General features: G+C 42.5%; 1 protein-coding gene across 1 annotated transcript in view; it reads right to left on the minus strand.

Annotated features, from left to right (window-relative positions):
- Positions 1 to 2290: 2290 nt before the first annotated feature.
- LOC115102212 (ephrin type-B receptor 2-like) overlaps positions 2291 to 14817 on the minus strand; it is a 62704-nt gene continuing 50177 nt past the window's right edge. The window contains exons 5-15 of the mRNA XM_029621890.2: positions 12415 to 12750; positions 11262 to 11386; positions 11009 to 11171; positions 10688 to 10861; positions 10293 to 10415; positions 9683 to 9930; positions 8213 to 8428; positions 7330 to 7479; positions 6876 to 7069; positions 6383 to 6538; positions 2291 to 6119 (exon numbers count right to left, since the gene is read on the minus strand). Coding sequence (XP_029477750.1) covers positions 6011 to 6119; positions 6383 to 6538; positions 6876 to 7069; positions 7330 to 7479; positions 8213 to 8428; positions 9683 to 9930; positions 10293 to 10415; positions 10688 to 10861; positions 11009 to 11171; positions 11262 to 11386; positions 12415 to 12750 — 1994 coding nt within the window. The 3' untranslated portion in view covers positions 2291 to 6010. The remainder of the gene's footprint in view (positions 6120 to 6382; positions 6539 to 6875; positions 7070 to 7329; positions 7480 to 8212; positions 8429 to 9682; positions 9931 to 10292; positions 10416 to 10687; positions 10862 to 11008; positions 11172 to 11261; positions 11387 to 12414; positions 12751 to 14817) is intronic.

The raw sequence follows: 14817 nt of genomic DNA on the forward strand, positions 1-14817 counted from the left end.
CATGTCCACAGACCGCAGTTACAGAAACAGAATGTATGCTATGTCCACCAAGAGCATTTCCTGATACATCAAACATGCTTGTTGGGAATAGCATGTCACAGATATAACCGTGGGAAGCAGGTGTGCTGAGGGTGCTGCAGCACCCCCTGAAAAATATCAATTCAATTAAATATACATTTTTAAAAATAGTTTTTTCTTTTGAAGAAGGGCCATTTTCTACAGGGCCATCGGGCCTTGGTATAACAAATACCTGTATACAGTCACTAGTAAAAGTCTACACACCCCTTGCACAATCTGGACATTTTACAGCCGTAAAATTAAATAGAATATATATTAAATTAGATTTTTTTTCCTACCAATGTACTCCACATTTCCAAAGTGGAAGAAAAAGCCTATTTAAAAAAATATAATAAAATGTCATTAAAAAAAAGATGTCTTGATTTCATATTTCTTTTGATCCTGACAAACTCCCCAGTCACTGCAGGTGAAAATAATTTTGAACGTTAGGGAGGGGGTGCACCTGGAGTTGGAGGTTCCTATAAGAAGGGTCAATTCCAATGAATCCCAGTAATTGAGATGATGTAAATCAGCTAACTGTTAGCTATGCTGTTGTTACAATGTAACTAGTCTTTACCTGTGATTGAACATCTGCTAACATCTGAGTTGTGGTTTCTGCTTGTGCAGCAGTAGGAGGATTTGTGCAGTGCAGCTGAGTGAGCACTCCTGTGTGGGCAGAGGAGGGGGAGGGGACATTTTCCAAGATTCAAAAATGAGAAATTAGCGAATTTGATGGGCAATTCTTTATAGAACAGGACAAAAATTAGACTAAAAGTTGAATAAAAATGGAAAGGGCACTTCACTTATAGGAGGGCAACAGGGCAGGTGCTCAGGCACCCCTAGAGCCCTATCTGTGCACGTGCCTGCATCAACATTAATCACTAATTTCATTGGCACCAACACAGAAATTATTATTGTTATTGACTAGTTGATAAGTTTTATTCTTTAGTGTAATTGTAGGGAGCTTCCCTGCAGAGGCCGTTAGGGCCCTATGAAGTGAAAATAGGCTAATGTGTTTCCCCCCATGCAGTTCAGGTTTAGCATGTAAATAAATGTCAGTGTAACCTGATGTGTGGCACCTGGGTCGGAAACAGCTGCACATACAGGGCTGGGAGGGAGGGAGGTGCCAATGGAAAAGTATGGCGCCACTCTTTCCAACGGTCATTTTCAAAGTGACCCAAGCATCCAAGACAGTGGGGCCCAGCTGTCACTTCTTTAGTTGCACGTTGGCAGGTGTGACTGTGCCCGCTGGCTGTGTACCCTGGGTGCCAGTCAAGGACAGAGAGCTAGGGCTCTGAGCTGGTAGTGCCACTGTGGAAAGTTAGACAGACATCTTGTTCTTCTTCAAAAGAAACCTGAGACCACCTTTCAGTCGTTCTGTGAGTTTGTGCGTGCGTATGTCCAAACACCACACCTGCCAACTGTGAGACTTGAACAAGGTTGGCAGCTATGTGAGTCATCTTTTGTGATATCTGACTGAAGTCTAGCTACATTCTGTACGATCAAGAATCAGGATCAAGCTGCAGGAATTTGACAGACAAACAGGCAGGCAGGCAGACAATGGCAGTTGGGCTTTCGAGGGTGTAGTACAATGTGCCTTCTGGGAAATGAGATGCGCTTACCCAGATTATGTTTCTGAAATAAAGGAATCCAGAAGTACATGATCACAAATGTCTTCAGCTGAGGAAATCTCTAATCTAGCAGAGAAAGTTGCACCCACGTCCGTTACATTGACAGATGTATGTATATATCCGGATTTTGTTTACATTTTTTTTGTTTGTTTACATTTGATGGTAAAGAATGACAGCACTCTCTCCGAAAGCACACATGACCACACAATGACCCAGTGAGTGAAAGAAAACTGTTGATGTACAACTTGGAATCAAGCCTTCTAATTCTTGTATTTGGAAATGTAATTACTATACGATAAAAGACTAAACAGATGAGACTTCGGGCAAATGCTCACCAATGCAAAAACAAACAGACAAGCGACTTGACTGTTGACATTGTTGGACAAATATCCTAGAGTGGTCTCTACTTCCCTCTTGTGTTCAATGTGTCCTTTACAGTCTCAGGACCAGTCATTTTACAGTGAAGATAAAACACATTAGGCAGAAGACATGGTCAAATATAGAAAATAGTAAAGGATAAGATCTTTATTTGGTGAATATAAATGTAATGCAAGATAAAGGGGAAAGGTTCTTGAAGAAAATAAAAGTACTTTGAGACGGAATGTAACCAATATTTTATTATTATTATTGAAACAGTTGTACCGGCTTTCAGTTTGTTGTTGAAGATGTTGTTTTCTTTTGTTTTGTCTTTTTTCTAAAATAAAATAGACAAATAACAGTATTACAAATAATTAAAATTGTTACATCCTTCACAGGGTTACAGTCAATGTACATTTATACAGAAAACAAAATGTCCCAATGCAATCACAGTGGTTAGGACTGGACGGGGAGGGGGGGCTGGTAGACCAAGGACGGAGGACAAACGTGACAGAATGTGGAGAAGGTCCTATAACGGTATAGAGGTATAGTAATAGTACAGTTTTAACATGGGAATGACAGTTCTTTTTACACACAGAGAATGACAAAAACTTAAATGTGGTCATATAGAGAGGGCACAACAATATTGACTTGAGGTTACAGTAGAAGCGTCCATTTTGGTTTCTTTTGTTAGCAAATGGCACACACAGAGATGGCAGGTTCTTTCTGAGTGTATTTGTTGACAGAAGCAAAAAAATAAACAAATAAAGATTTGTTTGATTTGACAGTCTTCCTTCATTCACAAATTCAGGTCTTGTATAGTACATTGCCTCCCCACTTGTTATGCTAGGCCTATAAAAACAAAGTAAATGAGTGTCTGGGGCTATCCTATATGATCAAATAGCAAAGCTTCCAACACATTAATGCACAAGCTGTACCTTGATGAGAAGCTATGCTAAACAACAGATAATACATAATAAGATGAGGACAATGTATCTGTAAAGAACTGCAGATGATAGTCTTTGGAAGAACATATTCCTATTCATTGAAGTGGGGAGTGTCTCTTTTCCCAAGAAAAGCAGAGTTTGTTGGTTGGGTAGCAGTAGTATAACATTTTAATAACACTGTTGTCTCATTGAGGTGTCTCCTAATTAGTACCTTATTTATAACTATTAAATGCTATGTGAGATGCCCTATGGAACAGCTGATTGGGATTTATCCATGAAGTGCTGAGACAATGGAAGCATGCAGACACTGTAGCACTCAAAGAGCAGAGGTTGCAATATCCTGGTTTTACTTGTCTAGTATCTTTTGGCTGCTTAGAACAACACTTTTCAAAAACATTTAAAATGTTTTCCTGCTGATCCCTGAACCTCAAGTTCAGTACGTTATGGACGGAGTATCAACGTGTAAACTTGTTTTGATTTGTGCTGGCACAATAGGAGGAAGATGTATACCCTACCTCTCAGTACAACAAAAACTGAAGCCCGTCCGTTTTTTAAATGACCTTTCATCCATTTCTTTAAAAAGTCCCCACTTTTCTCTGAGACGATTCATAAACACGTGTTCTAGCTTTTTAAATAGTAACGGCAACAGTATATACATGTCAATATGCCGGCAGTGTATGATCCCAGATTACGTGACAATTCACAGCTCCATACTGTCAAAGGTGATCATATGTAGCAGTATGAAAACAAAAAACAAAAACTATTTAAAAACCAACCAAATGAGCACAGTGTTCTGTGAAGTCTTTTAAATACCAGCAGGCTCATTTTCTGATCATTTCCCACCTGTGGAGCTTCAGAGGCTGCCATTTTGTGCAAGTACAGTTTTGAACACCTGGCTGCATAACCTAAGGCAGCCATTTTGTATGTACCATAAAGGGGAGGGCAAGTGCTTTTTCATGACAGGACCAAAGTACATTGGTATTCACATGAGATCCTTTAAACATAGCGGAGGGCAAAAGGAAAGCGTAATCTAAACTTTGCACACAACAATTTTGCAATGGGAGAAGTCATGGTAGCGCCCATCCTACTTCATCATTAAGGTGCACATAGAAACATTTAAAAAACTACTCACTGAGTCACTGAAGCAAAGATTGCACGGAGCAGAACTCCAAAACAATGAAAATGGCCGACATGGTTCAGTGGCTATGGCAACCTGTGATTCCCAGAAGAGAGAGAAACAACGGAGAGCCCCTAGGCTTTTGGGGACCCTAAACAAGATTTGGTTAGCTGACATGGGCTAATTGAGTGACTGCCACTGACTGACAATATAGTGACCTCTAAAATATTGTGACAGTGACAATTTTTGTTGTTGTTTTGACTCTGTACTCCAACCTCTTGGATATGAAATTATACAATGACTATGAGGTTAAAGTGCAGACTGTCAGCTTACATTTGAGGGTATGTTTCATATGTTTCTAAACACTTCTACATTCATGTGGATGATACAATGATTATTGATAGTCCTGAATGAATCGTGAGTGATAATGAGTGAGAAAGTTAGATGCACAAATATCATACCCTCAAGACATGCTACCCTCTTATCATTTCATATAACATGGGAGGTTAGCCTTTTTCGAAGAGGGATATATTTATGCTTCTGTAACTTTCTCACTCATCATTATTTGTGTTTAGAAACATATTCTATTCTTATTTACAATAAAAGTGACTCCAAAATAACACAATACATTATTTACCATAGATTTATATTGGGCACAAAATAATCTGAAACACAACCAAAACAAATAGCAAATGCTTTAATAAACATATAGGTGAATTTCTCCCAATACTTTTGGTCCCCTAAAATGTGGGACAATGTACAAAAAGTGCTTTAATTTCTAAACGGTTCACCTGATATTGATGAAAATACCCTCAAAATAAAGTTGACAGTCTGCACTTTAACCTCATAGTTATTGTGTCATTTCAAATCCAAAGTGCTGAGTATAGAGCTAAAACAACCACAAAAATTGTAAAAATGTCCCAATAATTTTGGAACTGCTGATGCACAACCAAATTCCAAAATTGCACCTTGTGTAATCTACTTTTCTAACTCTCCACAGTAAATTGAGACCCCGACTGAGAACCCTAGCAACCGCGGGGCGCTACGTGCAGCGCATAGTCTGCAGACATAGAGTCAAGTGCATCTGATATGTACCAGACAATGACATGCACAGTACATTACATTTATATTATGGTTCTTTTGGGCTGTTGGAAGTAGTGTGTTCAAAGGTTTTTAAAAAAACTTTCAAAACATATTTTCAAGAGATTAGAAGTGTAGGTACTGTAGATAGCAAACAGAAATATAATCTCCACAATTTTCAAATTGTCAAAAGAGAGCATTATTCACAAGAACGCTGAGTCTGATGCTTCCAGAAGATGAGTCATTTCATTTTACATCCATAAAGTCTATGGAACTGTATTGTAGTCTACAATTTTTCCATCCACTTCGTTCAGAGTACAGGTCATATTGTTGGAGTCGCTGATACCCTCAGAACCTCACTGTGAAAGATGAGAGTTAAGTCCTATGAAGTCTAGTCCCAACCTTCTCTTAATAGCCCTTTTAAAGGGCAGTCTTGTTGTTGAGTTTCAGTCTGGGGACTAGTAGAAATCATATCCAACTAATAGACTGTAAACAATATCCTACTACAAACAAAGGGAGGGGCTGCAGCTGTGCACTCAACACAGGCAGGCTGCAGTTGGAGACTGGACACAGTCTGGACACCGTCGTAGGCTCAGCACTAGAGACAGACGTAACATACGGGGGGGTGGTGGTTGTGGACTGAGCATGGCTGAAAACTGACCAGACTGACCGTACAGTACGGGCTGCAGACTGTTGACTGAACTCAGGGGAGGATGGTCTAGAGAAAGGGGTCTGATGGGGGTGGCGGGTCACAGTCTGACAGGGAGACCAGGCTGGGGGTCCGGTATAGTCTGGTGTCCTACTCGTCTAGAGGTCAGAGGTCAGACCTCCACAGAGGTGATCTGGTTCATCTGGGCCCGCATGGACTGGACACTGTTCAGGATCTTCTTTTGGTGGCCTGCTAGCATCACCCCTACTCGGAGGATGTCCCTGTGGAGAGAGAGAAAGCAATCAGCAACACAGCATTCTAGGACACATTTAGCAAGTCAGCAACACAGCAGTCTATGACACATTTAGCACAGTCTATGAGGCCAGATTTAGCACAGATAGCACAGTCTAGAACACTTTTAACACAGTCTAGGTCTACTACACATTTAGCACAGTCTATGACACATTAAGATTAATCTAAAACACATTCAACACAGTCTAGGACACATTTAGCAGGGGGAGGGTGTCTGGGGAGGTTAACTTACTCTGTGGTCATTTGGGAGACCACATCGAAGCTGGTGAACTCCTCATTGGCAAAGTTCTCCTTGTACTGGCCCATCCTGATGGCATCCAGCCACTCATCCACGGTGCTGAAGCTGGAGAAGTCAGGCGTGCTGCGGTCTAGCAGAGGTAGGTGCACACTAGAAACAGGAGAGGAATCCAGTGAGAACCCAAACAAACCCAATAACAACCCATTGAGAACCCAAACAAATCCGTTGAGAACCCAGTGAGAACCCAAACAAATCCATTGAGAACCCAGTGAGAACCCAAAACAAAGGATTAAAGATAAAGAAACAGTGAATCAAAGAGCTTCAGATGAAACAGTGCATGAGTCTGTCCTTTACAGCTTCCTTTCCTTAAGTCCTTTCTTTGGACCGGAGAGTCCACTAAAATGTGTGGTCGGGCATTGTGGAAAGGAGATTAGGAAAGGATGGAAGCTATTTAAGATGACTGGGACACAGCCCGTGAGTGCCTTACCTTGATGACAGCGGCGTCATGGCCTTCAGACTGTTGGGGTTGCGGATCATCTTGTCCAGGTTGTTGACAATCTGGCTGAACTTGGGCCGGTTGTTGCGGTCCTTCTGCCAGCAGTCCAGCATGAGCTGGTGCAGGGCACTAGGACAGTCCATGGGCGGGGGCAACCGGTAGTCCTGCTCTATGGCATTGATCACCTACAGGGCATTGGCACAGATTGATAAGAAAATTAATAGAGGCCTTGGCCTAAATTGTTGGTCTTCCCATGTGGTTAATACAGCCTGAATCAAATGTATAGTAAGACTGTCTCAGTCTCTCTCTCTCTGAATGTGTTTCTTTGTCTCAATTGCTGCCTCCCCCCTTTTCTCTGTTTTCTCAAAGTGACTGCAACAATCTGCTTTAGGACTAAATATTGTAGGTGAAACGATGATGATAATGACTCCTCCTGGAAACTCACATCCTGATTACTCATGTCCCAATAGGGCCTCTCTCCGTATGACATCACCTCCCACATGACGATGCCATAGCTCCACCCATCACTGGAGGAGGTGAACTTCCTGTACTGAATGGCTTCCGGGGCAGTCCATCGGATAGGGATCTTCCCTCCCTGTAAAGACAGACAAGTGTTTCGTACCAATTCTCTACCCTTCAGCCAGGACCGTGCACTTGGTCACTCCCCTCATGCATTTAAAAGTATTGGATTGGTGCAAATATGCCTGAAGGGAGTTACATTTTGGTCATTAAGCAGATCTTTCTCCAGGGTGACTTATTTTCCACCATATTTCTTAAACCAGACCATTTCTTTAAATCTATAAGGAGTACTTCAGTGCACACTTCAGGAGAAGGGTAGAAAACCAGACTGCAGCCCGCAAATAAAGCATAGGTTGTGGGTGGATCTCAGTAGTCTCAAGAAGTGGCGATGTTTCATTGTCTTCTTCTGCACTGATCTGATAGCACTGGACAGGTAAAAGCAAATCCTTTGTTAAGACACTGATATTGCTTTCCTGTGTCCTATGCTTGCAAATCAGTGGTGATGAAAGAAATGAGCTGAGAAAAGTAAGCCACATTAGACTACTAGGATGCATCCTGCATGTATAATCTCAAACCTGATACATTTCCATACTAGCATACCACTTAGAATGCATGCCCAATACATTGCTTCAGAATAAGTGGTATTCTAGTGTGTAAATTGGAACCATAGAAATATAATATATTCTTATGATTGGAACAGAGCCATACTCACCAGGACACTGGTGTTTGTGGGGTCTACCTTGCCCAAAATACATTGCTTCATACTATATAGTATGGAAGTATGGATTTTGGGACAGAGCCACACTCACCAGGGCGCTGGTGTAGGTGGGATCTGATGTGTCTTCCTCCAGAAACCGCGAGAGCCCGAAGTCAGACACCTTACACACCAGGTTACTATTGACCAGGATGTTGCGGGCAGCAAGGTCCCGGTGCACGTAGTTCATGTCATTTAGGTATTTCATGCCCGCCGCAATGCCACGTAGCATGCCCACCAGCTGGATCACCGTGAACTGCCCGTCATTTTGCTTTAAAAAAAACACTGAAATGTTATATTGCTATGCTATGTTATATATGCCATACTGATGTGTTAAGCTATATTAAGCAATGTTATGCTATGTTATGTTGTATGCTATATTCTCTGATATGTGTTACACATTCCAAAAAAATGTGGCTGGTTCTCATATTAGTTCCCCTAGCATTGTTAGCCACACAAAATTGAGCGTCTGGTTGATCCTCTCACCCGGATCTGTGAGCTCACCGGATCTGACTAAGCCCACTCTACACACCTCACACCTGGGCCAGCCCGGGAGGGACCCACCAGAGCTAATCAAAAACAAAAAGCTATTAAGTGTAGATGTGAAGGAGAGACAGCCACTGTGTCCTTGAATCCATTGGGTTCTTGATGTTGAAAACAGTTGAAAAATCTGTATGCTTACTGTGATTTCATATGACCTACAATGCTTCACATCTAAATATAGTTTTGATTCTATTATCTCTGAAATTCACTCATGAGATAAGGCAGAGATCTAGCCTTTAGGTACTCCTCAACTAATTTCCTAATCTAGTCGACTTTCCATTTGTTTGCACTGATCCAAAAGACAAGACAGGTGAAAGCCACCTGATGTATTTTAACCAGATACATGTTTGGAAGAAGGAAGGAAAGTAGAAAAGGACAGGAGATCTCTCCAGAGTATTGAGATGCCCAACTTTGAGGCCCACTGAACTACATATCTAGGACCTTCATTTGGGCCAGTTTGCTACATTTTTCGTAATGGAAAATCCCCACTGGGCACAGACGTCAGCTCAACGTCTAGTTTTGATTTACATTTGGTTGAGTTGTCAACAAACGCGAATTCAACGTGAAATCAACCAAATAACTTCTACAGCAGGTTGCTATTGACCAGGATGTTGCGGGCAGCAAGGTCCCGGTGCACGTAGTTCATGTCATTTAGGTACTTCATGCTCACATGTTTTATTTGTCACATGCACTGAATACAACAGGTGAATGAGTTAAGAAAATATTTACTAAATAAACTGAAGAACTAAACATTTCACCATATCATTGGATTAGTTCAAAATGCTCTTACATTGATGACTTTTTGCAAATCCAATTACTTTTCCATGTTGATTCAACGTCATCATATCAATTTGTGGGGTTTAAATGAAGTGCAAACAATGTTGTGGAAATTGAAAACTTCAGAAGCCTTTTCAAACCTCAAAATACACTAGGAAACTTCTGTAACAAGGTAATCAAATTAAGATCCTACATCTGTACTGACCCTGAGGAAGGAGTCCAGCGATCCGTTCTCCATGAACTCAGTGATGATCATGACGGGGGCGCTCTTGGTAACCACGCCCTCCAGGTGGATGATGTTGGGGTGGTCAAACTGACCCATGATGGATGCCTCAGACAGGAAGTCCCGCCTCTGGCGCTCTGTGTAGCCCACCTTCAGTGTCTTAATAGCCACCAGGATCTCTCTCTTCCCAGGGAGACGTAGGTTCCCGCTGCACACTTCCCCAAACTCTCCTGAACAGTAACAGGTTCAGGTTTCAGATATACTGTCCATCAGCAAAGGACTCTGATACACCACTATAAGATGTATCCAAGTGCTATAACATGGGGCTGTCACTTGGATATCTTAAATGTACTGTAAGAAAATTTTACAAGATGTATTATTAGGTTTAATCCACACTGTATATCAATATAACATTTTATAGGCCAGTTTCCCAGACACAGATTAAGTCTAGTCAAGGACTCAAAAGTACTTTCAACTGAGAATCTTCATTGAGAATGCTTTTTAGTCCAGGACTAAGCTCAATCTGTGTTAATACGTATATGTTATAATGTACAGTATATAGGGTTTTCACCTTCACCGGTTGATTTTTTACCTGCGCCAATGACTTGCTCGATCTTGACACAGGAGGTGTCAATCTCTTTGGCAAACTCCCTCACTGCCTCGTTGGGGTCCTCATAAGTGAAGGGGTCAATATAGATCTTCATTCCTGGAGACACTTGGAAGGAGAAACAGAGAAAAAACAGAGGATATGCATAATATACAGCCTGGCAGTATGTATTGGCTACAGAAAACCGTAGCTGGAACCTTGCCTGGGCTTAGACCTGATACAGGTGGTTAGATACAGTAGTAGTAACCTTTAACTTCCAGTACTCCACATCTAATGAAAATGTCCCCAGGATGGTAGTGTTATTCCTTAACAAATGGTTCACTCCACTTTTCAACCCATTTCCCATGGATAGAAGGTTGTCTGTAAACCATGTTACTCACTGTGGCCACTGGTGTAGTGCTGGACCTTGTCTGTGTATTCAGATTCTGTTCTCTCAGAGCTTCTTCGATTGCAGACGATGACCAATACGACGACAGCGATGATTAAGACCACACCTGCAGCAGCTGAGCCAATGATGAGGGGGAGCTTCTCCTGAAAGCTGGACTTGTACTCCTCTGCAAATACACAACAAAACAAACCCATTCCTCATATTAACGTCTACAAGGTTGGCCTACTCTGTAATGTTGAACTTTTGGGACTATACCATATACTCGGCAATGTAATTCAAAAGTGTTTGAAAAACACTGGTTCGAATGGCGTACCTTCGGTCATGGTCTGAAAGTACATCTTTCCGCTGAAGCGTCCGAATCCGGCCACTGTTCGAGCCCGTACCTGGAAGACGTATATAGCTCCGGGCTTCAGGCCACGGATGACTGCTGTGTTGGTCTGACTGCGCACCACCGATGAGTTCCACTCCGCCATGCTCTGGAACACACAGACACACACACAGAGGGTGTAAGACTGGATCGGCTCACTGTGTGAATTACAGCAGTAAAACCTGTCAACTGACTTCACCTTATCATAATACTGCAGCTCATAGTCCAGTATGAGGCCGTTGGGCTGGTCCGGTTGGGACCAGGAGAGAGTGATGCTGTCAGGTGTCCGGCTCACCTGGTGCATAATCGACACGGCCGATGGTGCTGTGAGTGAGTGAGTGAGTGAGTGAGTGAGTGAGTGAGTGAGTGAGTGAGTGAGTGAGTGAGTGAGTGAGTGAGAGAGAGAGAGAGAGAGAGAGAGAGAGAGAGAGAGAGAGAGAGAGAGAAGGGTTAAGGTTAGTGACATTACTACAACACTAGGAAGAAGCTTTCAAATCCCCTGGTAATCAAGAACAAGACTAATGATGCAGCAAGGAACAAAAGAGCCAGGAGCATCGGAGATGGAGTATTATTACAGTCACCCATTCACTGAAAATACTAATAGTAATAATGTATTTGTTTTCACTCTGGTGTGTGAAATATTCACTTTGTAGGCAAAGACACACACACACACACACACACACACACACACACACACACACACACACACACACACACACACACACACACACACACACACAAGGTCTTTCCTAATGAGGGCTTAATTAGGGCATGTTTATGTAACATTAGTGCTTTCGGTTATACCCTGTAAAAATACTGGGGCTCATGGGAACCTGAGTTTGCTCTTTTCACAGTCCCATCCCAGACAGTAATTAGGACTGACATCTAGTGCAGTGGAGAAAAGACTACAGTGTTAAGGGCAGAGAGTAGAAAGTGTATAGCCTGGCCCTAATACCAACACTACCTAACACCCAGTCCATTTGAAATTTGAACCTCAACAAATAACGCTGTAAATCATGTCTGAATACTGCATTTCAAGTGCCCTAAATGCAATTGAACTAAATGCAATTGAACTCACTCAATACTAATAAGGGTCACACATCTGTCAATAAATATTGCTTAGGCATCCTTACACAGACATTGTTCATTGGTACTACATGACATACAGGTTTACTTATACAGATCTTGCCCTTGCAAAGTACCATCAAAATATCTAAACCCATATTAGGTGTAATATTTCCTGTGCCTCTCCTTATCAGACTGAACACACTCCTGATAATATCTCTTCACTGAACGTCACACTATAACGCAGTACTTTGAGAGGAGAGTGAATGAATGGCTGTCTCCCTTACCGGCCTGGTTGGTGGTGATGTTGACTGAGGAGTAGTGTGGTGAGTAGGGGCTCTGGTCGGAGACCCCGTTGACCGCCTGGATCTCAAAGGTGTACTGCGTGTGGGCCAGCAGGTCACTGATGTGGACGCTGGTCTCCGTCAGGCCCAGTTGACGAGGGATGAACTGGACATTGTCCCCGCAGCGTGTACAGCCTCCCCGGCCCCCTCCACAGCTCTTACAGATGATGTTGTAGACCACGTCCTCGCGGCCCCCGCCATCGCGTGGCGTGCTCCACTCCAACCTCAGGGACGTCTCGTTCACGATCGAGATTACACTCTGGGGCGCGGAGGGGATGGCTGTCAGAGGAGAGGGGGGAGATAAAGAAGAGTTCAGGGAGGATCAGTGATGATGAGGTTTATACTCCAGAGAGTGGTCATAAGGAGCTACAGGGGATTCAGCGTCTGATTCCAACCCAACCCACACCCTGTACTATAGCTCTCCACCCTGTCTCTATAGCTCTCCCACCCCCCATCTCTAGTGCATGTATCACTTCCCGACCACATGGCCTGAAACTGCATTTTGCTTCTCTCTGCAGCCCACACACTTTGAATATTTAAATAATAAATCATTAGATTTTTCCTTTGTGATAATGATGGCCCATTGATAGATTTCCAAGTTTTTAGCATATGTTTTTTCAAGATGATGAGAAGAGAATAGTCCAACCCATCCTGTATGTCATTAGACCCCAATATGACATGTCTTACAATATGCAGACAGACGGATATAAAAGGTTACATTGTTAATACTTCTGACAGCCAACTTTCTAGCTCCGCCCACAACTTCCGGACTTTCTAGCATTCCCAGAAAGCATGGGTTATTGAGTCATCATTAGTTTTACACTTAAGACATGACTCTGTCATTGTGCTGCAGAATTTGTGAATTTTGTCTCTTGTATAATAAATTCAATACATTAGTTTATACTGGATTAAGCGTACATTTTCGTTAACTTTCCCTCCATCTTGTGCCAACATCAGTTGTTTTTTAGTCTTGGTTCTAAATGTTTGTATTTTTTTCTAAGAGACAGTCAGTTGGATATGCTCTCTGCAAGGTTGTATATATCATATCATATGAAGATATTTTTCTGACTCAAATAAGATTACCTCAAGGTTGCTCTGATGTCCAAAAGATTTCAAATAGAAATGTTGTGATATGTAACTTTTATTCAGACACTAAATTCATTTGCACGAGCTCCATTCAAGTCCATCAGGCTTCAGATCAACTTTTCTATAGAAGGAAGAGAGAGCGATGAAAAGAGCAGTGTGGTAGTTAACTAGCGTCCTGGCGGAATCTGAGAGACACAATGAATGCCCCTGCATGCTCATTTCTGCCTCTTCAATTAGAGAGAGACTGTTGAGGGCCATATCTCCATTGTGGCCCTGGCTACATCCCAAATGACACCCTATTGCCTTTTTTTGTGCACTACTTTTCACCAGGGCCCATATGGTGTCCATAGGGTTCTGGTCAAAAGTAGTGCACTATAAAAGCAAAAGGGTGCCATTTGTGACCGAGACCCCATTTTCACATTCAAAACAGCTGCCCCCTTCATAATGGACAAGCTTACGCAAATCTCTCAGGATATTTTCTCTGAGGTCCTTGTCGGACTGGTGCACCAATGGAAGAGAATGGAAGGGACATTCGAACAGTTCAGTGCTGTTGGAATGAAACATAACCCTTGTTTCGCCCTTGGGCACCTAGAAGAATGTATGACTTTGGTATTTTTTATGTGAAAATGTATGAGTGGAGCTGGAGTCTTGGTACAAAAGTGAAAGTTGAAAAGACTTGGCTTAAGGTTAGCACTTTTGTTTGTGCTCATTGTTACTGTCACGCCCTGGTCGAAGTATGTATGTTTGTCTTCATTTATTTGGTCAGGCCAGGGTGTGACATGGGTTATTGTGGTGCGTTTTTGTCATGGGGTTTTTGTGGGGTGTCTAGCATAGTCTATGGCTGCCTGAGGCGGTTCTCAATCAGAGTCAGGTGATTTTCGTTGTCTCTGATTGGGAACCATATTTAGGCAGCCATATTCTTTGAGTATTTCATGGGTGATTGTTCCTGTCTCTGTGTTAGTTGTCACCAGATAGGCTGTATAGGTTTTCACATTCCGTTTGTTGTTTTTGTATTGTTCGTGTTTCTTCATTATTAAACATGTATCAAAATTACCACGCTGCATTTTGGTCCGACCCCCTTTGACGGAAGAAAACCGTAACAGAATCACCCACCACACCAGGACCAAGCAGCGTGGTGACAGGCAGCGACAGCAGAAGCAGTGAAAGGAGGAATGGACATGGGAAGCCGTTTTGGATGGCAAGGGTTGTTACACTTGGGAGGAGATACTGGCTGGATGAGATCGCCTCCCATGGGAACAG

The sequence above is a fragment of the Oncorhynchus nerka genome, linkage group LG20, assembly GCF_034236695.1.
Source record: "Oncorhynchus nerka isolate Pitt River linkage group LG20, Oner_Uvic_2.0, whole genome shotgun sequence".
Lineage (NCBI taxonomy): Eukaryota > Metazoa > Chordata > Actinopteri > Salmoniformes > Salmonidae > Oncorhynchus > Oncorhynchus nerka.